Source organism: Thalassophryne amazonica, chromosome 9, assembly GCF_902500255.1.
Source record: "Thalassophryne amazonica chromosome 9, fThaAma1.1, whole genome shotgun sequence".
NCBI classification, from domain to species: domain Eukaryota; kingdom Metazoa; phylum Chordata; class Actinopteri; order Batrachoidiformes; family Batrachoididae; genus Thalassophryne; species Thalassophryne amazonica.
In genome coordinates this window covers 8,504,665-8,530,602 of record NC_047111.1, presented here as the reverse complement: position 1 = coordinate 8,530,602, position 25,938 = coordinate 8,504,665, and the positions used below count along the sequence as shown (strand labels likewise).

Sequence of the window (25,938 nt, the reverse complement as noted above, 5' to 3'; positions counted from 1 at the left end):
CTCCTCCCCAGCACTCATTAGCAGTGGTGGGCACAGCTAACTAAAAAGATAGCTTCGATAACAGCTAATCGGCTAACTGAAAAGTTATCTTTTATGAAGCTAAACTGATAAACCACCCAAAAATTTATCGGAAGCTACAGCTAACTGATAACCAATAACTTTCAGTATTGTCTCCGGTATACTACATCTACTAACAAGCCAATTTTGAGTCTTAACACCACAATCACAAACCCAAACAATGAGCTACCACTTCTGTCTTTGTGCACTCTGCCCACTGCTGGAAGCTCCTGTTTGTTACGTATTTGCAGCAGTGAAGCAGTAAAGAGGCGTTAAACTCAATTCTACCAAAGCACAAGGAGCCTGACTGCCTGGCTGCCACAAAAAAAAAAGAAAAGTCATTATTCCTTAACAGCATATAGCAGTGTTGCCGTGAGGCAGAAGTCTTGGAAAATAAAGCAGTTTTGACTTATGGTTTTGATTCACAAATCAAATTAATCTGGACAGAATAACTCCATTAATGACAATTCTGTCATTTGTACAAAGTTAAAATATAACACATATCTTTTAATTTTAAATAATGCACTACTTCTGAAGTTTTGTAACAAACACACACAGATGCCAAAGGGATTATGGGTAAAATGAGCCTCTGCTGACACTGATTGGGTGACTCATCCATTCTATGTAAAAACAAACACGTTAATGTGATGTGTTTTGGTGTACATATAAATGTGCTTTTGTAAAATATGCCATTTTATTCATATGTAAAAAAAAAGCCATTTGCAAAAGCCAAAAGTCAAGTTGTGATTAGACAACCATCTGATATAACTGAGGTCAAAATGCACAGAACACTGCCATCTACTGGTGCCCAGGTGCTCAGACCCTAACCCATAACCCTTTGCGTACCAGTGAGTTGCGACAGTTTAAACAGCACAGAGAGAATCCACGATGACAATTGTAAATGAACATTATACAACCAAAATGTACATTTTTATTTCTTTTCATCAGCTGCAGCAACTCTCTGGTGTGCAAAGGATTATGAGATATCTCAATAATTAGGGCGATTACTACCATGAACACTACTGTCCAGTAGATGGCAGTAGAGCCTGTGAAAACTTGCCAAAACAAATATTCCAAATAAATAATCCATGTCTGCTACATTTAAGATGTGTGGAATTTAATAAATGCAAACCGAATTTCAGACATCTAATATATATTACTCTGAAACAAAGACAAACAGTGTTGTAAAGGACAATAAGCAGGATGTTAAAGAACAAACAGGAAGCGAAAATATGTTAGCAATTTAAAAATTATCAGACCAAAATTTATCGGAAGATAATTGGTCCATGGATGATTTTCAAAGTTATCTGAGAAGCTAATCTGATAATGAAAACATTAGCTTCAATAATTAGTGGATTAGCGGAACTGTGCCCACCACTGCTCATTAGTTACCTTATATCATTCATTACTTGTTCCATACACGACCTACAAAACTAATACAAATCTTTTATTTAAACTTCAAAAGAAAACTATAACAATTGTTAATAAGAAACCTTATCATGAACCAACAAATCCTTTGTTTGTTTACATACCCTAACCCTAACCCATATTTAAAAATTTTAGGATTTGATTGATCATATCATAATACAAATTATGTGTTAAGTAAAAAATAAACTTTTACCACTACATGTCCAGGACCTGCAGATCAGTGATCGGTGTGCATCTGCAGTGATGCGGTCGCTGTATCAAACCGTCATGGTGAAGAGAGAGCTGAGCAGGAGGGCAAAGCTCTCGATTTACCGATCGATCTACGTTCTGACCCTCACCTATGGTCATGAGATTTAGACTTAATTTAATTCTATTCTAGAATTAAATTAATAAACTAGAAGGAGAGAGCATATCTCACCCATATTGGCCTCTCTTCATTGGCTTCCTGTTAATTCTAGAATAGAATTTAAAATTCTTCTTCTTACTTATAAGGTTTTGAATAATCAGGTCCCATCTTATCTTAGGGACCTCGTAGTACCATATCACCCCAATAGAGCGCTTCGCTCTCAGACTGCAGGCTTACTTGCAGTTCCTAGGGTTTGTAAGAGTAGAATGGGAGGCAGAGCCTTCAGCTTTCAGGCTCCTCTCCTGTGGAACCAGCTCCCAATTCAGATCAGGGAGACAGACACCCTCTCTACTTTTAAGATTAGGCTTAAAACTTTCCTTTTTGCTAAAGCTTATAGTTAGGGCTGGATCAGGTGACCCTAAACCATCCCTTAGTTATGCTGCTATAGACGTAGACTGCTGGGGGGTTCCCATGATGCACTGTTTCTTTCTCCGTTTGCTCTGTATGCACCACTCTGCATTTAATCATTAGTGATCGATCTCTGCTCCCCTCCACAGCATGTCTTTTTCCTGGTTCTCTCCCTCAGCCCCAACCAGTCCCAGCAGAAGACTGCCCCTCCCTGAGCCTGGTTCTGCTGGAGGTTTCTTCCTGTTAAAAGGGAGTTTTTCCTTCCCACTGTAGCCAAGTGCTTGCTCACAGGGGTCGTTTTGACTGTTGTGGTTTTACATAATTATTGTATGGCCTTGCCTTACAATATAAAGCGCCTTGGGGCAACTGTTTGTTGTGATTTGGCGCTATATAAAAAAATTGATTGATTGATTGATTGATTAACAGGAAGCCAATGAAGAGAGGCCAATATGGGTGAGATATGCTCTCTCCTTCTAGTCCCCGTCAGTACTCTAGCTGCAGCATTTTGAATTAACTGAAGGCTTTTCAGGGAACCTTTAGGACAACCTGATAATAATGAATTACAATAGTCCAGCCTAGAGGAAATAAATGCATGAATTAGTTTTTCAGCATCATTCTGAGACAAGACCTTTCTAATTTTATAGAGATATTGTGCAAATGCAAAAAAGCAGTCCTACATATTTGTTTAATATGCGCATTGAATGACATATCCTGATCAAAAATGACTCCAAGATTTCTCACAGTATTACTGGAGGTCAGGGTAATGCCATCCAGAGTAAGGATCTGGTTAGACACCATGTTTCTAAGATTTGTGGGGCCAAGTACAATAACTTCAGTTTTATCTGAGTTTAAAAGCAGGAAATTAGAGGTCATCCATGTCTTTATGTCTGTGTCAAGGATTTTATATAGTTCATGCTCTTATTATCATTTATTTTCTTTAGTTTATGCTTATATTATTATTATTTATTTTCTTATAGTTTATGCTTATTATTTTTCCTCTTTGTGAGAAGAGGAGGTTTTAGAAAGAAAGACTTGTTGTCTGCATTCTTCATGATTGAGCAAACTATTTTTCATTTTGCCTTATCCTGCTTTGACGAACGCCAAGGCTCATGTTGCAGGAATGGAAGGTTTCAGCTGTTACCTCGCTTTGCTATCACCCTCTTGCAGACATGACTCGTGTAACCTCTCCCGACTGTCCTTGTTTGTTTTTTCTCATGTTGAACTAAATAAAAGGCTGGGCCAGAGGAGGAGATTTTAGGAGAGCTTTGTAGCTGAGCACTTACAAGCTGCTTCATTGTTCTCCTCCTCTGCGCAGAGCGAAAAATATATATATTTGTCTCTCTCTGACTGGGTTCTTTTCAGTGTTTGTGCCTCTCATTTCTTTAAAAACAGGGTGCAAACCCAATAGTCTGTAAGACAATCCTGCAGTTTAGCTAATTGGTGTGTGTCCTCTGGCTTCATGGATAGATAAAGCTGGGTATCATCTGCGTAACAATGAAAATTTAAGCAATGCTGTCTAATAATACTGCCTAAGGGAAGCATGTATAAAGTGAATAAAATTGGTCCTAGCACAGAACCTTGTGGAACTCCATAATTAACCTTAGTCTGTGAAGAAGATTCCCCATTTACATGTACAAATTGTAATCTATTAGATAAATATGATTCCAACCACCGCAGCGCAGTGCCTTTAATATCTATGGCATGCTCTAATCTCTGTAATAAAATTTTATGGTCAACAGTATCAAAAGCAGCACTGAGGTCTAACAGAACAAGCACAGAGATGAGTCCACTGTCTGAAGCCATAAGAAGATCATTTGTAACCTTCACTAATGCTGTTTCTGTACTATGATGAATTCTAAAACCTGACTGAAACTCTTCAAATAGACCATTCCTCTGCAGATGATCAGTTAGCTGTTTTACAACTACCCTTTCAAGAATTTTTGAGAGAAAAGGAAGGTTGGAGATGGGCCTATAATTAGCTAAGATAGCTGGGTCAAGTGATGGCTTTTAAAGTAATGGTTTAATTACTGCCACCTTAAAAGCCTGTGGTACATAGGCAACTAATAAAGACAGATTGATCATATTTAAGATCGAAGCATTAATTAATGGTAGGGCTTCCTTGAGCAGCCTGGTAGGAATGGGGTCTAATAGACTTGTTGATGGTTTGGAGGAAGTAACTAATGAAAACATTCAGAGAGAGCAATCGGAGAGAAAGAGTCTAACCAAATACTGGCATCACTGAAAGCACACAAAGAGAATGATATGTCTTTGGGATGGTTATGAGTATTTTTTTCTCTAATAGTTAAAATTTTATTAGCAAAGAAAGTCATGAAGTCACTACTAGTTAAAGTTAAAGGAATACTCAGCTCAATAGAGCTCTGACTCTTTGTCAGCCTGGCTACAGTGCTGAAAAGAAACCTGGGGTTGTTCTTATTTTCTTCAATTAGTGATGAGTAGTAAGATGTCCTAGCTTTACGGAGGGCTTTTTTATAGAGCAACAGACGCTTTTTCCAGGCTAAGTGAAGATCTTCTAAATTAGTGAGACGCCATTTCCTCTCTAACTGACGGGTTATCTGCTTTAAGCTGCGAGTTTGTGAGTTATACCACGGAGTCAGGCACTTCTGATTTAAGGCTCTCTTTTTCAGAGGAGCTACAGCATCCAAAGTTGTCCTCAATGAGGATATAAAACTATCGACGAGATAATCTATCTCACTCACAGAGTTTAGGTAGCTACTCTGCCCTGTGTTGGTATATGGCATTGGAGAACATAAAGAAGGAATCATATCCTTAAACCTAGTTACAGCGCTTTCTGAAAGACACCTACTGTAATGATACTTATTCCCCACTGCTGGGTAGTCCATCAGAGTAAATGTAAATGTTATTAAGAAATGATCAGACAGAAGGGGGTTTTCAGGGAATACTGTTAAGTCTTCAGTTTCCATACCATAAGTCAGAACAAGATCTAAGGTATGATTAAAGTGGTGGGTGGACTCATTTACATTTTGAGCAAAGCCAATCGAGTCTAACAATAGATTAAATGCAGTGTTGAGGCTGTCATTCTCAGCATCTGTGTGGATGTTAAAATCGCTCACTATAATTATCTTATCTGAGCTAAGCACCAAGTCAGACAAAAGGTCAGAAAATTCACAGAGAAACTCACAGTAACAACCAGGAGGACGATAGATAACAACAAATAAAACTGGTTTTTGGGACTTCCAATTTGGATGGACAAGACTAAGAGACAAGCTTTCAAATGAATTAAAGCTCTGTCTGGGTTTTTGATTAATTAATAAGCTGGAGTGGAAGATTGCTGCTAATCCTCCGCCTCGGCCCGTGCTACGAGCGTTCATAATGCAGCCACTTCAGCCAGGACCAGGAGATGTGAGCCGGAAATGTCCCATGTAGTGCCTTAAACTCTTTGTACTTTTTACTTGAATATTATTGTGCTGTTTTATTTATTGTTACTTTTATATGCATTTTTAATATGTGTGTTTTATTTGTGTGAATGGGAGCAACAGACCACCACATTTCCTTCAGGATTAATAAAGTATCTATCTATCTAGAATAGAATAGAATTTATTATTATTATTATCATTGTACATGACACCAGAAAAAAAAATGCATGACAATGAAATTAAAAACAATCTCTTTAAAGCACAATTAAAATAAATAAATAAAATAAATAAATAACCCTAAAAAATTCTACATAAAACCTACTTAAAAACAATCGCAATCATAAAATGGCAGGTCCAGCAGCATTCAGTGCACAAACAGCTCTTCCCACAAAGCTATTTTTAAGTCTGTTTGTTCTGGCCTTAAGTGCCCTGTATCGTCTGCCTGATGGCAGCAATTCAAACAAATAGTGTCCAGGATGGGAGCGGTCTCTGATTATAGTCCTTGCCTTCCTGAGACAACAGCTTGTACACAGTTCCTCTAATGAAGGCAAGAGACAACCAGTGATCTTCTGGGCTGTGGTGACGACCCTCTGGAGAGCTTTCCTGTCTGTGACTGTGCAGCTAGAAAACCACACACACAGACAGTAAGTCAAAATGCTCTCTATGGAGCAGCGATAGAAGGACACCAGCAGTCTCTGTGGCAGATGGTTATTCCTGAGAACCCTCAGGAAATAGAGTCTCTGCTGGGCCTTCTTGATGGTAGCCATAGTGTTTGTGTTCTAAGTCAGGTTATCTCTCAAATACACGCCCAGAAAATGAAATTCAGAGACCCACTCCACACAGTCCCCATCGATGACCAGTGGCTGGATGACTGTTTTCCTCCTTCTATAGTCCACCACCATCTCCTTTGTCTTTGAGGTGTTGAGGATCAAATTGTTCTTCCTACAACAGACCGACAACCGCTGCACCTCCTCTCTACATGCGGACTCATCCTCACCAGAAATGAGTCCCATCACAGTAGTGTCATCAGCAAACTTAATGATATTGTTGCTGGAGTGAGAGGGGGTGCAGTCATAGGTGTAGAGGGTGTACAGCAAAGGACCCAGCACGCAGCCCTGAGGGGAGCCGGTGCTGAGGCTAATGGCCGAAGAGATGTGAGGGCCAACTCTCACCCTCTGAGAGTGGTCTGTGAGGAAGTCCAAGATCCACCGGCAAATGGAGTGGGACACCCCCAGGTCCAACAACTTAATCACCAGTCTGCTTGGAAGGATGGTATTAAATGCTGAGCTAAAGTCCACAAAGAGCAGCCTCACATAGTTCCCCTGCTGCTCCAGATGGGACAGAGCAGCATGTAGAGCCATAATGATGGCATCCTCCGTGGACCTGCTCGTACGATAAGCAAACTGGTGAGGGTCAAACTCAGGGGGAAGGCAGGAGGTGACATAGGCCCGGACTAACTTTTTGAAGCACTTCATAATAATCGGAGTTAGTACCACTGGGTGATAGTCATTCAGATCACTGATCCTGGTCTGCTTAGAGAGGGTGACAATAAAAGAGGACTTCAAGCAGAGGGGGACAGCAGCCTGGCTCAGGGACTGGTTGAAAATGTTTATAAACACACAAGTTAACTGAGCTGCACATTCCCACAACACCCATCCCGAGACGCTGTCCGGACCCGCAGCTTTCCTTGAATTCACCCCCCTCAACACCCGCCTCACCTCCTTCCTGTTCCTCCAGCGTGAGGACGTAGCTGTTGAGGACAGGTGAGGGGACGACAACTGTCTCTGGTGGCTGCACCTCAAAATGGGCAAAGAAGCTATTGAGGTTCTCTGCCAGTGAGGCATCACTGTAGTCTGCCAGCAGGGTGCTGGGTCAGTGGTTCATGATGTGCTGAACACCCTGCCACACCCGCCGAGAGTCCTGACTCTGGAAGCAGTCCTCTATTCACCTCCTATAAGCTGTCTTGGCAGGTTGGCTCTGGTGGCGCTGTACAGCTCCCCATTACCACATCTGAAGGTGGAGTTCCTCTCCTGGAGCAGGTTCCGCACCTCCAGAGTCATCCAAGGCTTTGTGTTGGGATAAACACGGATGTACTTATCCACAGTGACCACGTCGGTGCAGAACTTGATATATCCCAAGACAGCTACTGTATACTGTTCCAAGTCCTCATGTTCAAAAACAGACCAGTTTGTGGACTCGAAGCAGTCCTGGAGTTGTTGAATAGCACCATCAGGCCAGATTTTAACAGTTCTGGATATAACAGGAGCACTTTTCCTGAGGGGGATGTATGCTGGCCTCACAAGCAGGGACATGTGATCTGACTGGCCAAGGTGGGGTAGAGCTTTCACTCTGAAGCCCTTTTTGATCAATCAATCAATCAATTTTTTTTATATAGCGCCAAATCACAACAAACAGTTGCCCCAAGGCGCTTTATATTGTAAGGCAAGGCCATACAATAATTATGTAAAACCCCAACGGTCAAAACGACCCCCTGTGAGCAAGCACTTGGCTACAGTGGGAAGGAAAAACTCCCTTTTAACAGGAAGAAACCTCCAGCAGAACCAGGCTCAGGGAGGGGCAGTCTTCTGCTGGGACTGGTTGGGGCTGAGGGAGAGAACCAGGAAAAAGACATGCTATGGAGGGGAGCAGAGATCGATCACTAATGATTAAATGCAGAGTGGTGCATACAGAGCAAAAAGAGAAAGAAACAATGCATCATGGGAACCCCCCAGCAGTCTACGTCTATAGCAGCATAACTAAGGGATGGTTCAGGGTCACCTGATCCAGCCCTAACTATAAGCTTTAGCAAAAAGGAAAGTTTTAAGCCTAATCTTAAAAGTAGAGAGGGTGTCTGTCTCCCTGATCTGAATTGGGAGCTGGTTCCACAGGAGAGGAGCCTGAAAGCTGAAGGCTCTGCCTCCCATTCTACTCTTACAAACCCTAGGAACTACAAGTAAGCCTGCAGTCTGAGAGCGAAGCGCTCTATTGGGGTGATATGGTACTACGAGGTCCCTAAGATAAGATGGGACCTGATTATTCAAAACCTTATAAGTAAGAAGAAGAATTTTAAATTCTATTCTAGAATTAACAGGAAGCCAATGAAGAGAGGCCAATATGGGTGAGATATGCTCTCTTCTTCTAGTCCCCGTCAGTACTCTAGCTGCGGCATTTTGAATTAACTGAAGGCTTTTTAGGGAACTTTTAGGACAACCTGATAATAATGAATTACAATAGTCCAGCCTAGAGGAAATAAATGCATGAATTAGTTTTTCAGCATCACTCTGAGACAAGACCTTTCTGATTTTAGAGATATTGCGTAAATGCAAAAAAGCAGTCCTACATATTTGTTTAATATGCGCTTTGAATGACATATCCTGATGAAAATGACTCCAAGATTTCTCACAGTATTACTAGAGCTCAGGGTAATGCCATCCAGAGTAAGGATCTGGTTAGACACCATGTTTCTAAGATTTGTGGGGCCAAGTACAATAACTTCAGTTTTATCTGAGTTTAAAAGCAGGAAATTAGAGGTCATCCATGTCTTTATGTCTGTAAGACAATCCTGCAGTTTAGCTAATTGGTGTGTGTCCTCTGGCTTCATGGATAGATAAAGCTGGGTATCATCTGCGTAACAATGAAAATTTAAGCAATACCGTCTAATAATACTGCCTAAGGGAAGCATGTATAAAGTGAATAAAATTGGTCCTAGCACAGAACCTTGTGGAACTCCATAATTACGTTTAGTCTGTGAAGAAGATTCCCCATTTACATGAACAAATTGTAATCTATTAGACAAATATGATTCAAACCACCGCAGCACAGTGCCTTTAATACCTATGGCATGCTCTAATCTCTGTAATAAAATTTTATGGTCAACAGTATCAAAAGCAGCACTGAGGTCTAACAGAACAAGCACAGAGATGAGTCCACTGTCCGAGGCCATAAGAAGATCATTTGTAACCTTCACTAATGCTGTTTCTGTACTATGATGAATTCTAAAACCTGACTGAAACTCTTCAAATAGACCATTCCTCTGCAGATGATCAGTTAGCTGTTTTACAACTACCCTTTCAAGAATTTTTGAGAGAAAAGGAAGGTTGGAGATTGGCCTATAATTAGCTAAGATAGCTGGGTCAAGTGATGGCTTTTTAAGTAATGGTTTAATTACTGCCACCTTAAAAGCCTGTGGTACATAGCCAACTAACAAAGATAGATTGATCATATTTAAGATCGAAGCATTAAATAATGTTAGGGCTTCCTTGAGCAGCCTGGTAGGAATGGGGTCTAATAAACATGTTGATGGTTTGGATGAAGTAACTAATGAAAATAACTCAGACAGAACAATCGGAGAGAAAGAGTCTAACCAAATACCGGCATCACTGAAAGCAGCCAAAGATAACGATACGTCTTTGGGATGGTTATGAGTAATTTTTTCTCTAATAGTTAAAATTTTGTTAGCAAAGAAAGTCATGAAGTCATTACTAGTTAAAGTTAATGGAATACTCAGCTCAATAGAGCTCTGACTCTTTGTCAGCCTGGCTACAGTGCTGAAAAGAAACCTGGGGTTGTTCTTATTTTCTTCAATTAGTGATGAGTAGAAAGATGTCCTAGCTTTACGGAGGGCTTTTTTATAGAGCAACAGACTCTTTTTCCAGGCTAAGTGAAGATCTTCTAAATTAGTGAGACGCCATTTCCTCTCCAACTTACGGGTTATCTGCTTTAAGCTACGAGTTTGTGAGTTATACCACGGAGTCAGGCACTTCTGATTTAAAGCTCTCTTTTTCAGAGGAGCTACAGCATCCAAAGTTGTCTTCAATGAGGATGTAAAACTATTAACGAGATACTCTATCTCACTTACAGAGTTTAGGTAGCTACTCTGCACTGTCTTTCTGAAAGACTTCTAGTGTAATGAAACTTATTCCCCACTGCTGGGTAGTCCATCAGAGTAAATGTAAATGTTATTAAGAAATGATCAGACAGAAGGGAGTTTTCAGGGAATACTGTTAAGTCTTCTATTTCCATACCATAAGTCAGAACAAGATCTAAGATATGATTAAAGTGGTGGGTGGACTCATTTACTTTTTGAGCAAAGCCAATAGAGTCTAATAATAGATTAAATGCAGTGTTGAGGCTGTCATTCTCAGCATCTGTGCTATCTTAGCTAATTATAGGCCAATCTCCAACCTTCCTTTTCTCTCAAAGATTCTTGAGAGGGTAGTTGTAAAACAGCTAACTGATCACCTGCAGAGGAATGGTCTATTTGAAGAGGTTCAGTCAGGTTTTAGAATTCATCATAGTACAGAAACAGCATTAGTGAAGGTTACAAATGATCTTCTTATGGCTTCGGACAGTGGACTTATCTCTGTGCTTGTTCTGTTGGACCTCAGTGCTGCTTTTGATACTGTTGACCATAAAATTTTATTACAGAGATTAGAGCATGTCATAGGTATTAAGGGCACTGCGCTGCGGTGGTTTGAATCATATTTGTCTAATAGATTACAGTTTGTTCATGTAAATGGGGAATCTTCTTCACAGACTAAAGTTAATTATGGAGTTCCACAAGGTTCTGTGCTAGGACCAATTTTATTCACTTTATACATGCTTCCCTTAGGCAGTATTATTAGACGGTATTGCTTAAATTTTCATTGTTACGCAGATGATACCCAGCTTTATCTATCCATGAAACCAGAGGACACACACCAATTAGCTAAACTGCAGGATTGTCTTACAGACATAAAGACATGGATGACCTCTAATTTCCTGCTTTTAAACTCAGATAAAACTGAAGTTATTGTACTTGGCCCCACAAATCTTAGAAGCATGGTCTCTAACCAGATCTTTACTCTGGATGGCATTTCCCTGACCTCTAGTAATACTGTGAGAAATCTTGGAGTCATTTTTGATCAGGATATGTCATTCAAAGCACATATTAAACAAATATGTAGGACTGCCTTTTTGCATTTACGCAATATCTCTAAAATCAGAAAGGTCTTGTCTCAGAGTGATGCTGAAAAACTAATTCATGCATTTATTTCCTCTAGGCTGGACTATTGTAATTCATTATTATCAGGTTGTCCTAAAAGTTCCCTAAAAACCCTTCAGTTAATTCAAAATGCTGCAGCTAGAGTACTGACGGGGACTAGCAGGAGAGAGCATATCTCACCCGTGTTGGCCTCTCTTCATTGGCTTCCTGTTAATTCTAGAATAGAATTTAAAATTCTTCTTCTTACTTATAAGGTTTTGAATAATCAGGTCCCATCTTATCTTAGGGACCTCGTAGTACCATATTACCCCATTAGAGCGCTTCGCTCTCAGACTGCAGGCTTACTTGTAGTTCCTAGGGTTGTAAGAGTAGAATGGGAGGCAGAGCCTTCAGCTTTCAGGCTCCTCTCCTGTGGAACCAGCTCCCAATTCAGATCAGGGAGACAGATACCCTCTCTACTTTTAAGATTAGGCTTAAAACTTTCCTTTTTGCTAAGGCTTATAGTTAGGGCTGGATCAGGTGACCCTGGACTATCCCTTGGTTATGCTGCTTTAGACGTAGACTGTGGGGGGGTTCCCATGATGCACTGTTTCTTTCTCTTTTTGCTCTGTATGCATCACTCCGCATTTAATCATTAGTGATCGATCTCTGCCCCCTTCCACAGCATGTCTTTTTCCTGGTTCTTTCCCTCAGCCCCAACCAGTCTCAGCAGAAGACTGCCCCTCCCTGAGCCTGGTTCTGCTGGAGGTTTCTTCCTGTTAAAAGGGAGTTTTTCCTTCCCACTGTAGCCAAGTGCTTGCTCACAGGGGGTCGTTTTGACCGTTGGGGTTTTTCATAATTATTGTATGGCCTTGCCTTACAATATAAAGCGCCTTGGGGCAACTGTTTGTTGTGATTTGGCGCTATATAAAAAAAAAGTTGATTGATTGAGTTGATGTTAAAATCGCCCACTATAATTATCTTATCTGAGCTAAGCACTAAGTCAGACAAAAGGTCTGAAAATTCACAGAGAAACTCACAGTAACGACCAGGTGGACGATAGATAATAACAAATAAAATTAGTTTTTGGGACTTCCAATTTGGATGGACAAGACTAAGAGTCAAGCTTTCAAATGAATTAAAGCTCTGTCTGGGTTTTTGATTAATTAATAAGCTGGAATGGAAGATTGCTGCTAATCCTCCGCCTCGGCCCGTGCTACGAGCATTCTGACAGTTAGTGTGACTCGGGGGTGTTGACTCATTTAAACTAACATATTCATCCTGCTGTAACCAGGTTTCTGTTAGGCAGAATAAATCAATATGTTGATCAATTATTATATCATTTACCAACAGGGACTTAGAAGAGAGAGACCTAATGTTTAATAGACCACAATTAACTGTTTTAGTCTGTGTTGCAGTTGAAGGTGCTATATTATTTTTCTTTTTGAATTTTTATGCTTAAATAGATTTTTGCTGGTTATTGGTGATCTGGGAGCAGGCACCGTCTCTACGGGGATGGGGTAATGAGGGGATGGCAGGGGGGGATAAGCTGCAGAGAGGTGTGTAAGACTACAACTCTGCTTCCTGGTCCCAACCCTGGATAGTCATGGTTTGGAGGATTTAAGAAAATTGGCCAGATTTCTAGAAATGAGAGCTGCTCCATCCAAAGTGGGATGGATGCCGTCTCTCCTAACAAGACCAGGTTTTCCCCAGAAGCTTTGCCAATTATCTATGAAGCCGACCTCATTTTTTGGACACCACTCAGACAGCCAGCAATTCAAGGAGAACATGCGGCTCAACATGTCACTCCCGGTCCGATTGGGGAGGGGCCCAGAGAAAACTACAGAGTCCGACATTGTTTTTGCAAAGTTACACACCGATTTAATGTTAATTTTAGTGACCTCCGATTGGCGTAACCGGGTGTTATTACTGCCGACGTGAATTACAATCTTACCAAATTTACGCTTAGCCTTAGCCAGCAGTTTCAAATTTCCTTCAATGTCGCCTGATGTTAGAACACACCTTGTCCAGTATGTTGTCTCCCCTCGTTGGACACTTAACATGCTGATGGAATTTGGGGAGAACAAGCTTTAAATCAACATGATTAAAATCACCTGCTATGATGTGGACAGCTTCAGGATATGTGGTTTGTTGTTTGCTGATTGTGTCATGTAGCTGCCTGAGGGCGGAGCCAGAGTCAGCACCAGGTGGAATGTAAATAGCCATAATCATGACAGCTGTGAATTCACGGGGCAAGTAAAAGGGTCTGCATTTAACAGACATGAACTCTAACTCTGCAGAGCAGTGACTCCTCACAGTCTTTGAGTCCATGCACCAGGTGTTATTGATAAAAATGCACACCCCTCCTCCTCTGCTCTTACCGGAGGCCCGTGTTCTGTCATGACGATGTGCTGTGTAGCCTGCTAGCTCGATAGCTTTGTAGATTACTTGCAGTTTCTAATCTACATTGTTTATAAATGTAACTGTAAAATTCATTCTAACATTTAAATTATCTCTAAACATGTTACTTTTTGAAATTATTATTTTAAGTAGTATTAGTAGTTGTGGTAACAAAAGGTAGGTGTGTAACAAAAAACAAACAAAAAAAACCCCCAAAACACAGAGGCAGTCGTACATGGCGGGATCTTGAACAACACTGTTTTTTTTTTTGTTTTTTTTTTAAGTAATGCTTTTCCTCTCACCTGGGATGGTGTTATCCAAACAAAAAGCCAAAAAGCCTCCAACGAACATCTCGGTGGAGAGAAGTACTGTCAAGATCTGATCCAGCTCTGCGAGTCCTGCAGAGACACAGATACAACAAGCATTCAGATCCTATATGTTTGACATGGGTCCATGCAAGTTAATTCTTTGAGTCAGTTTTGCCAAGATAACCAGGGGTGGTTCTGTGTAGTGGCTGTGGTGACCTACGGCATTGGTGCCTGCTCCCAGACTTGACTTGAGGCCTTGACATTTGATCAGTTCTGTCAAAAATTTAACCACTTTATTTTTAGCTAACACATAGCCTTTCTACCATCTTTAATCCTCATTGGCTATAAATTGTTCAAATTAAAGAGTTATGACCTTGATTTTGACCTTTGAAGATCACCTATTTCAAAGGTCATTGTGACCAGCAGAAAAGACATATGACTTCATATTACTGTTCTACAGTTGGGCCCATCATTATGGCAGTCTCTCGGTACTGAGGAAGATGGTTTCTTGCTTGATCCCTGGATGCAACGGTGGACCTAGAGATGCCTGGCTTCCAGTTTGTTTTAGAATTAATTTTAAGAATTTAATGTTTGTCTTTAAAGCTTGCACTTTCCTACTTGTCTGAAATTTTAACTCTCCACACTTACAGTAGGGCATTATGGATGTCTGGTCAACATTATGTTTTGAGGTCAAAATTTAAACCCTTGGGGAGATGGTGCTTTTGCGGTAACTGAACCCAGTCTGTGGAACAAGTAACCTCCTGATTTTTACTCACTATTTCTAACCTAACACTTTTGAAATCAAACCTCAAGACTTATGTTTGTTTTATTTTTGTGGGTTCTTGATCTTTGATTTTTGCTGTAAAACACTTTAGACACCATCTGGCTGCTGTAAAAGGTGACATGAAACGGTGTAACTGGAAAGTATTCACAGCCAGCACTTCACTTTTTCCACATTTTATGTTACTTACTGCCTTATTCCAAAAATTTTGTAAATTAATTTTTTCCTTCAAAATTCTACTCACAACACCCCATAATGACAATGTGAAAAAAGTTTTTTTTTTTTTGTTTTTGCAAATTTATTAAAAATAAAAACCTAAGAAATCACATGTCCATAAGTATTCACAGCCTTTGCTCAATATTTTGTTGATGCACCTTTGGCAGCAATTACAGCTTCAAGTCTTCTTGAATATGATGCCACATGCTTGGTGCACCTATCTTTGGGCAGTTTGGCCCATTTCTCTTTGCAGCACCTCTCAAGCTCCATCAGGTTGGATGGGGAGCATCAGTGCACAGCCATTTTCAGACCTCTCCAGAGATGTTCAATCGGATTCAGGTCTGGGCTCTGGCTGGAACACTCAAGGACATTCAAAGAGTTGTCCTGAAGCCACTCCTTTGATATATTGGCTGTGTGTTTAGGGTCGTTGTCCTGCTGAAACAGTCACCGCAGTCTGAGGTCAAGAGCGTGCTGGAGCAGGTTTTCATCCAGGATGTCTCTGTACATTGCTGCATTCATCTTTCCTCAGTCCTGACGAGTCTCCCAGTTCCTGCTCCTGAAAAACATCCCCACAGCATGATGCTGCCACCACCATGCTTCACTGTAGGGATGGTGCCTGGTTTCCTATAAACATGATGCCAAAGAGTTCAATCTTTGTCTAATCAGACCAGAGAATTTTGTTACTCATGGTCTGAGAGTCCTTCAGGTGCCTTTTGGCAAACTTTTTGCAACTGCCATGTTCCGTTTAGAAGACAATTCCTTTGACTTCATGTTTGGTTTATGCTCTGACTGTCAACTGTGGGACCTTCTATGTAGACAGGTTTATGTCTTTCCAAATCATGTCCAGTCAACTGAATTTACCCCAGGTGGACTCCAATGAAGCTGCATAAACATCTCAAGGATGATCAGCGGAAACAAGAGGCACGCTCAATTTTTAGCTTAATGGCAAAGGCTGTGAATACTTCTGTACATGTAATTTATTAGTTTTAATAAATTTGCTAATATTGAAAAAAACTTTTTTAAATTATGTGCCATTTTGACTCTTCGCCATGGCACATTATACTTAAACAGGTCCTGATGTCACATAGTTAACCCAATCAACTTCATTCCACTTATAAAACATACAGAACAAGTTGTTGAAGGTACGTGATGAACGCCATGAAGTTACGAGTAACGGCGTCCGTGTGGTGGCGTGCCGAATATCATCCCTTCGCCATGAAATTACATTCTTCCTTTTGACAGCTTTAATTTTGTCATATCATCATGAACATTGATACACAGATCAAGCACGACAACCTCTTACAATTCATAGGGGCGTCGCCCATGGGCGGGGCAAAATGCCTCAATAGCGCCCCCTTGAAACACCTCCCCATAGGGGTTTTTTTGGAGTAGGGAGATGAAAATTGGTACACGTGTGACTTGCATAGATGTACAAAAAAGTCTCTTGCACCATGGGTCTACTCCAAACAGGAAGTCAGCCATTTTGAATTTTCTTCTCATTTTGGCGTGATTTCCACATGTTGTATTTGAATGAACTCCTTCTAGGGATTTTGTCCAATGCACTCCAGATTTCTTTCACAGCATCCAGAGATGATACTGATCAAAAGTTATCGAAACCTTTTCTCTATGTTGAAGAGTGTGGCCGCTATGGCGCCGCCATTTTGACCCTTCGCCATGGATAATTATATTTAAACAGGCACCGATGTCACATACTTAACACCATCAACTTCATTCCACTTCTAAAACATGCAGAACAAGTTGGTGAACTTATGCGATGTTCACCGTGAAGTTACGAGTAACAGCGTCCGTGTGGCGGTCTGTCAAATATCTAACATTCGCCATGAAATTACATTCTTCCTTTTGATGGCTTTAATTTTGTAATATCATCGTGAAAATTGATACACAGGTACAGCACAACAACCTGTTACAATTCATAGGGGCGTCGCTCATGGGTGGGGCAAAATGCCTCAATAGCGCCCCCTTGAAACTTTCAAAAACACCTCCCCATAGGGGTTTTTTTGGAGTAGGGAGATGAAAATTGGTACATATGTGTGACTTGCATAGACGTACAAAAAAGTCTCTTGCACAATGGGTCTACTCCAAACAGGAAGTCAGCCATTTTGAATTTTCTTCTCATTTTGGCGTGATTTCCACATGTTGTATTTGAATGAACTCCTTCTAGGGATTTTGTCCAATGCACTCCAGATTTCTTTCACAGCATCCAGAGATGATACTGATCAAAAGTTATCGAAACCTTTTCTCTATGTCGAAGAGTGTGGCCGCTATGGCGCCGCCATTTTGACCCTTCGCCATGGAACATTATACATAAACAGGCACTGATGTCACATAGTTAACCCCATCAACTTCCTTCCACTACTAAAACATGCAGAACAAGTTGGTGAACGTAGGCGATGATCGCCGTGAAGTTACGAGTAACCGCGACCGTGTGGCGGCGTGCCGAATATCACCCATTTGCCATAAAATTATGTTCTTCCTTTTGATGGCTTTAATTTCGTCATATCATCATTGAAATTGACACAGAGGTCAAGCACGACAACCTCTTACAATTCATAGGGGTGTCGCCCATGGGTGGGGCAAAATTCCTCAATAGTGCCCCCTTGAATCTTTCAAAAACCCCTTCCCATATTTTTTTTTTTTTTTTTTTGAGTAGGGAGATGAAAATTGTTACACATGTGACTTGAGTAGACATACAAAAAAGTGTCTTGCACCATTGGTCTACTCCAAACAGGAAGTCTGCCATTTTGAATTTTCTTCTCATTTTGGCGTGATTTCTACATGTTGTATTTGAACGAACTCCTCCTAGAGATTTTGTCCAATGCACTTCAAATTTCTTTCAGAACATCCAGAGATGATATTGATCAAAAGATATCGAAAGCTTTTCTCTATGTCGAAGGGTGTGGCCGATATGGCGCCACCATTTTGGCCCTTTGCCATGGAACATCAAGTCATGATATCTCCTTCATGCTTTGCCTGAATGACTTGAAACTTCACATGTGTGATGACAGTTGGCCCGTACACACACCTGGCCCCTCTGTTTATGCCCTGAGCGCCCCCTAGTGGACGAACTATCAACATGTCATAACTCCTTCATGCATTGTGTGATTTGCTTGAAATTTGACCTGTGATGAGTGGTTGCCCCTCTACACACATGCCCACATCTGGTCACAAGGGGACGCGCTGACCTGGGTAGGCGGTCGTGCGGAACGAGGGCCTGTATATGACTGCTTCCAATCCTAGTTTATTGAATGTTACTTGCAAAAAGGGTGCAGGTTGTATTTATAGCATTCAGGCTGTTCATTGTGAATGTTGTTACACTGGTAAATTATTCATGTACTTTTGTAATTTGAAATTTATTGAATGTGTAAAGTAAAGAAAATGGAATTACTTAATATGTTGTGGGAAGCTAAGGTTAAAACAGCCTGCTATGACCATACATAATTTCTACTGGTCCTGGTTACATACACAGGCCAGATGGTTCTCTTTGGAGACGGATAGCGAGCTGAAGAAACAACGGCTGGGAGCCTAGGACCTCTTAACAAGCAGCATCTGTGCCAATGGTTCTGTTAGGGGCTGTCATATCCACCCTCCCGCCCTCCCTACTATTCTCAACCCGTCTGAGCACTTATCCATTCACAACCTTTCCTTTGGACAATAACATGGACAATTCATAAACTCAACTCGCTCACTTATCCCCCGTGGGTTTGCGTTCAGATGGACTCATAGAACATTCTGGGATTATTATTTTGTGTCTGACCGTTCAGTGTTGCTTTGTGTCATGATCAACTTGAGAAATACTGAAGTGCACTTAGATCATAAAACCGGTTCAGCTTCTGCAGTTTTTGCAGTATTTTTTTGTTTTGTAAATATTACTTTTTCACAATACATGGTACCTGCACCAAACTAAATTATTTGTGTATTGTATTTAATCACTGTTCACCAGCTACCAAAGTCGAACGTAGTCTTCTGATAGCCCAACTTCATCTCACTGTCAAACCTTATATTAATAACTCATTAATATTATCTAGCGAGTCCCAGTTACCCGCTACATTAGACCTTACTTGTGTGAAGCGCCTCGAGGCAACTTTGTTGTGATTTGGTGCTATATAAATGAAAATAAACTGAATTGAAATTAAGGTCTAACCTTACTAACCCCCAGAGCAAGAACACAGGCGACAGTGGTAAGGAAAAACTCCCTCTGATGATTTGAGAAAGAAACCTCAAGCAGACCGGACTCAAAGGGGTGACCTTCTGCTTGGGTCATGCTACAAACACAATTGACAATCCAGGAAATTATACAAGAAATTTTGTGAGATTTTGGGAGTCCATACTGGTGTCTAGGATGGAAGGCATGCAGAAGAAAACATCCACTTCAATCTCTGGATGGATCAATCTCTGCACCTTAAACAGAGAGAGAGGAAGAAAAAAAAACAGAATCAAGCATCAGAAAGACAACAAATACAGTATAATTTGTCAGCATTAAGCAACAAGACAAACAGAGAAATACTAAGGTGATCGCTGGCCACTAGCCCTAAGCTTCACTAAAAGACCCAGAATTTAGATAAAGTTGAGGCCGCTGCCCGCTCTGTTTGCTAATAAAAGGAACTAAAAGAGTAAAAAGCATAGTAACATACTGAGAGTATGCTAGCCATACGAGAGGGAAAATAAGTGCGTCTTAAGTCTGGGCTTCAAAGTCTTAACAGAATCTGTTTTATTGATGCAGGGAGATCATTCCACAGAACAGGGGCACGATAAGAGAAAGCTCTGTGACCCACAGATGTTAGGTTAGGTTATTTATTTATGATAGGGTCTATGTTTAAATGTTAGTTATTAGGTGTTACTGGGAATCTTTCAGTATGTCACGACTCAATTCATAATTGATTGTGATTTCCATGAAAAAATAGATTTTCAATTGTAAATTAATTCAGTCCATAGTGCTGCTAATTTCAGGATCAACTCAAGTGTGCTGCAGTGAACTAAAAAAAATAGAGGAACACTGTGTTCCCCTAATTATTTTGAGCAGTGTATTTGAAAGCAAAGTGTGTCTGAGATTCTGCAGTTTTATATTTTGCAGACACCATGTAAATGAGATCATCTATGTATGAAGGTGTTTGGTTTTTCATGAGACTGTTGGGCTGCAGGTATCTTGAAATCAATCAGGTGTTGGATCTCATTCTTTTTGCACGTTCAGAATTGGCTGGATGTTTGTTAAAGTGATGCAGTGTTTACTGGTCAGCTCCTGGTGTTGCCGCTGCGTCTGTTCTTCTTTGACCTGGAGATGATGATGTCCTAAATGTGCCTGAGCATTTGAAATGCTTGACCTTCATTTTGCACAGCTTGCATGTTGAATTGGTCACATGACGCTTCTTCTGCTCCAGGATATTATAGAATCCAAAGCGCAACCAAATACTTGTTTTTAACACTGATGGAGCGGTTGGTCTGTCATGATAAATTTTGATGAATGACATATTGCCTCAGACAATAACATGAAAAAAATCCAAGTACATCCTTTGAACAGCAATGAACCTTTAATTCTCAAGAATACGTATTCTCTATATATCTCTAAGCAATATCTTAGAATACTTTAGAGCAATATCTCTAAAATTAGAAAGGTCTTGTCTCAGAGTGATGCTGAAAAACTAATTCATGCATTTATTTCCTCTAGGCTGGACTATTGTAATTCATTATTATCAGGTTGTCCTAAAAGTTCCCTGAAAAGCCTTCAGTTAATTCAAAATGCTGCAGCTAGAGTACTGACGGGGACTAGAAGGAGAGAGCATATCTCACCCATATTGGCCTCTCTTCATTGGCTTCCTGTTAATTCTAGAATATAATTTAAAATTCTTCTTCTTACTTATAAGGTTTTGAATAATCAGGTCCCATCTTATCTTAGGGACCTCGTAGTACCATATCACCCCAATAGAGCGCTTCGCTCTCAGACTGCAGGCTTACTTGTAGTTCCTAGGGTTTGTAAGAGTAGAATGGGAGGCAGAGCCTTCAGCTTTCAGGCTCCTCTCCTGTGGAACCAGCTCCCAATTCAGATCAGGGAGACAGACACCCTCTCTACTTTTAAGATTAGGCTTAAAACTTTCCTTTTTGCAAAGCTTATAGTTAGGGCTGGATCAGGTGACCCTGAACCATCCCTTAGTTATGCTGCTATAGACTTAGACTGCTGGGGGGTTCCCATGATGCACTGAGTGTTTCTTTCTCTTTTTGCTCTGTATGCACCACTCTGCATTTAATCATTAGTGATCGATCTCTGCTCCCCTCCACAGCATGTCTTTTTCCTGGTTCTCTCCCTCAGCCCCAACCAGTCCCAGCAGAAGACTGCCCCTCCCTGAGCCTGGTTCTGATGGAGGTTTCTTCCTGTTAAAAGGGAGTTTTTCCTTCCCACTGTCGCCAAGTGCTTGCTCACAGGGGGTTGTTTTGACCGTTGGGGTTTTACATAATTATTGTATAGCTTTGCCTTACAATATAAAGCACCTTGGGGCAACTGTTTGTTGTGATTTGGCGCTATATAAAAAAATTGATTTGATTTGATTTGAATATGACTTTCATCCAGTCATCCACAGTCCACGATTGCTTTTCCTTAGCCCATTGTAACCTTGTTTTTTTCTGTTTAGGTGTTAATGATGGCTTTCGTTTAGCTTTTCTGTATGTAAATCCCATTTCCTTTAGGCGGTTTCTTACAGTTTCTTACAGTTCGGTCACAGACGTTGACTCCAGTAAAGCGCCTTGGGGCAACTGTTGTTGTGATTTGGCGCTATATAAATAAAATTGATTTGATTTGATATTCAACAATGGAACTGAAATGTGAGGAAACAAATCCTAAATCAGTTATTCATATTTCACAAATCATTCAAAATTTGTAATGTGTGTGTGTTTTTTAATCTATTGTAAGAGGCACAACTTGAGCTAATTTAAGTTAAAATTAAATATGGTGCAAATGTCATATTGCATGCCATTTGATGTTATTCATAGGCCATAAATGTTTCAAATGTTAAAAACACATTACTACTAGGTGGACATAGTGTTTGCTACTGTTTTTAAAAACTTGCATACAGTAGCTTTAATGTGTAAGATACTTTAACACTGACACAGAGTAAATGTAAGCTTTTTTCATTAATTAAACATTTTTTTGGATTACAGCTCTTGTCGTTGATGTTGGATCAATTTACCCTTTATTTTTTTTTACCCGTCTTGCAATGTCGAACCAGACTGCCTTCATTATTTTGTTAATTTTAAGTTTGTTTGAAGCAGGGGTGGTGGCCAAGTGGTTAATGCGCTTGGTTTTCAGTTCAGATGGTTCAAATCCCATCCCTGCCACATTTCTCCATGTAATGTGGAGTTGCGTCAGGAAGGGCATCCGGTGTAAAACCTGTGCCAATTCAACATGCAGATCCACCTTGGATTTGCTGTGGCGACCCCGAGTGCAAACAAGGGAGCAGCCGAAGGGACTTACTTTAAGTTTGTTTGAATTTGTCCAAATGATGGCATGTCACTATGTACACATTAAAAATCATCATAGGTAGCAGCGCTATTTGACAAACATTCCATCCATAAAACGTTTGTAGTAAATTGGTAGCTTTTTGTCTAAATGCACATGCAGCATGGTCAGACCTGATATGGGGACAGTGATTCACCATAATTGTTGATCATTACGCTTTGGCTTTTAGGGTCCTATTTTTGAAGAAAAAAGTAGGTTAACCAATTCTGTTTATTCTTCCCAACTTTCTGGATGGAGTGATGGACTTGCTTTGATTGGCTGGCTCACTGTTGGTTTGCTGAGCGCCCACCACACACTACAGTGGCTTTATTAGAGAGAGGGGCGACATGACAAGTCGGAAAAAAATTGGTCATGTGACTCATGGTGCCATCTTTGGGCCAAAATAGCGTTGGCTGTTAATGTGTCTGTATGTAAATCCAGCTATTTTATTTATTTATTCACTGAAAATGGCGGGTTGTTGTGCATTGGGATGCACAAATAGTCACAACAAGGGCTTCAAGATGTATAGATTCCCTTCAGATCTGCACAGAAGAAAAATTTGGGAAAATAAAGTTAGCTGTGTTTGATGGAAGTAACTTCAACATCAAAGCTTTGAGAGGTAAATTTATTGTTCAGTCCCATGTCCCGTAAAATTCACCTAAACCATCATCATATAAACCAGATATTCACAGTCACCGGACAAAAAAGTCCCAAAGTTTTTGTATTGTTTTCCACGTAATAAACATTGTATATAATGGATTTTGTATAACAGATTTTTCGCTCACATCAGATAAAATGTCCCATCTGATCACAATGTATTTCCATTAAAAACCACGAGCAGTCTGGATGTGCACAGTAACAGAGGTACAAATTAAACTTCAGCTCTGACACTTGCCGATTTGAGGAAAGTGGGACCTGTCAGGATTGGGCTTTGTTTGCTGTTCTTTTTGTCTTGGTTTGTTGGTTCTGTTATGTTTAGTCTCTTGTTGGGGTTTTTCTGTTGGGTCTGTCTGTCCCTTTCTCTGTTGTCTGTCTCTGCTGACTCTTGGTGGTGGGCATTTCCCTCGCTCTCTGGTCATGCCCTCCTTCTGGTTCATTCTACGCACACCTGTTTCCAATCAGCACCTCATCACCTGGATGTATTTAAGCTCCTCTGTTCCCTTGTCATTTGTCAGATTGATGTGCCTAGTGCCTTCTCCTCAGCTCTGTTTGTATTCTCGACCTGCTTGCCTCTTGTGTGTTTTGACTACCTGCCTGGATCATCGACCACACCTTTGCCTGATGTTTTGGTTTTGTTATTCTTGTTGGACTGCTTTACTGTGTACCAGACCCCGTTTACTCTTTCAGTAAACTGCTTTTACCTACAGAGCTTGTTGTCTGAGTGCTTGCGTCAAGCCATTCCAGTTATCCAGACCTGATAGATCAATCTGGCCAACAATGGACGCAGCGGACGTGATGCCTTTCCAGCTTGCAGTATGCCACCACAGTAAGCAGCTTGCCCAGCAAGAGGATTGGCTCGCCGCTCTCAGCACTGGCCTCGGTGACCTAGCTCAGCGACAGGACACCTTCATGTCCTCCGTAAATTCTCATTTAGAACAACTCCTGTCGAATTTTCTACTCAGGCCAGCCCAGACTTTGTCACCACTTCCGCCTGCCACCTCCTCGGCTTCCGCCTGCACCCAACTTTCCCGTCCGGAGCGCTTCTCCGGACAGAAGGGTGACATCATGCCCTTTATCACGCAGTCTGAGTTGCATTATGAACTAATGTCCAGTATGTTTCCGTCTGACAAGACGAAGATACCATTCATGATCTCCCATCTGTTGTTATTATCTATCGTCCACCTGGTCGTTACTGTGAGTTTCTCTGTGAATTTTCAGACCTTTTGTCTGACTTAGTGCTTAGGTCAGATAAGATAATTATAGTGGGCGATTTTAACATCCACACAGATGCTGAGAATGACAGCCTCAACACTGCATTTAATCTATTATTAGACTCTATTGGCTTTGCTCAAAAAGTAAATGAGTCCACCCACCACTTTAATCATATCTTAGATCTTGTTCTGACTTATGGTATGGAAATAGAAGACTTAACAGTATTCCCTGAAAACTCCCTTCTGTCTGATCATTTCTTAATAACATTTACATTTACTCTGATGGACTACCCAGCAGTGGGGAATAAGTTTCATTACACTAGAAGTCTTTCAGAAAGCGCTGTAACTAGGTTTAAGGATATGATTCCTTCTTTATGTTCTCTAATGCCATATACCAACACAGTGCAGAGTAGCTACCTAAACTCTGTAAGTGAGATAGAGTATCTCGTCAATAGTTTTACATCCTCATTGAAGACAACTTTGGATGCTGTAGCTCCTCTAAAAAAGAGAGCTTTAAATCAGAAGTGCCTGACTCCGTGGTATAACTCACAAACTCGTAGCTTAAAGCAGTAACCCGTAAGTTGGAGAGGAAATGGCGTCTCACTAATTTAGAAGATCTTCACTTAGCCTGGAAAAAGAGTCTGTTGCTCTATAAAAAAGCCCTCCGTAAAGCTAGGACATCTTTCTACTCATCACTAATTGAAGAAAATAAGAACAACCCCAGGTTTCTTTTCAGCACTGTAGCCAGGCTGACAAAGAGTCAGAGCTCTATTGAGCTGAGTATTCCATTAACTTTAACTAGTAATGACTTCATGACTTTCTTTGCTAACAAAATTTTAACTATTAGAGAAAAAATTACTCATAACCATCCCAAAGACGTATCGTTATCTTTGGCTGCTTTCAGTGATGCCTGTATTGGTTAGACTCTTTCTCTCCGATTGTTCTGTCTGAGTTATTTTCATTAGTTACTTCATCCAAACCATCAACATGTTTATTAGACCCCATTCCTACCAGGCTGCTCAAGGAAGCCCTACCATTATTTAATGCTTCGATCTTAAATATGATCAATCTATCTTTGTTAGTTGGCTATGTACCACAGGCTTTTAAGGTGGCAGTAATTAAACCATTACTTAAAAAGCCATCACTTGACCCAGCTATCTTAGCTAATTATAGGCCAATCTCCAACCTTCCTTTTCTCTCAAAAATTCTTGAAAGGGTAGTTGTAAAACAGCTAACTGATCATCTGCAGAGGAATGGTCTAT

At 40.7% G+C, this 25,938-nt stretch overlaps 1 protein-coding gene across 1 annotated transcript in view; it reads right to left on the bottom strand.

Moving 5' to 3' along the window:
* slc23a1 (solute carrier family 23 member 1) overlaps positions 1-25,938 on the bottom strand; it is a 417,619-nt gene that overhangs the window by 5,370 nt on the left and 386,311 nt on the right. Inside the window, exon 13 of the mRNA XM_034177547.1 lies at positions 14,299-14,394. Within this exon, the coding sequence (XP_034033438.1) occupies positions 14,299-14,394 (96 nt within the window). The remainder of the gene's footprint in view (positions 1-14,298; positions 14,395-25,938) is intronic.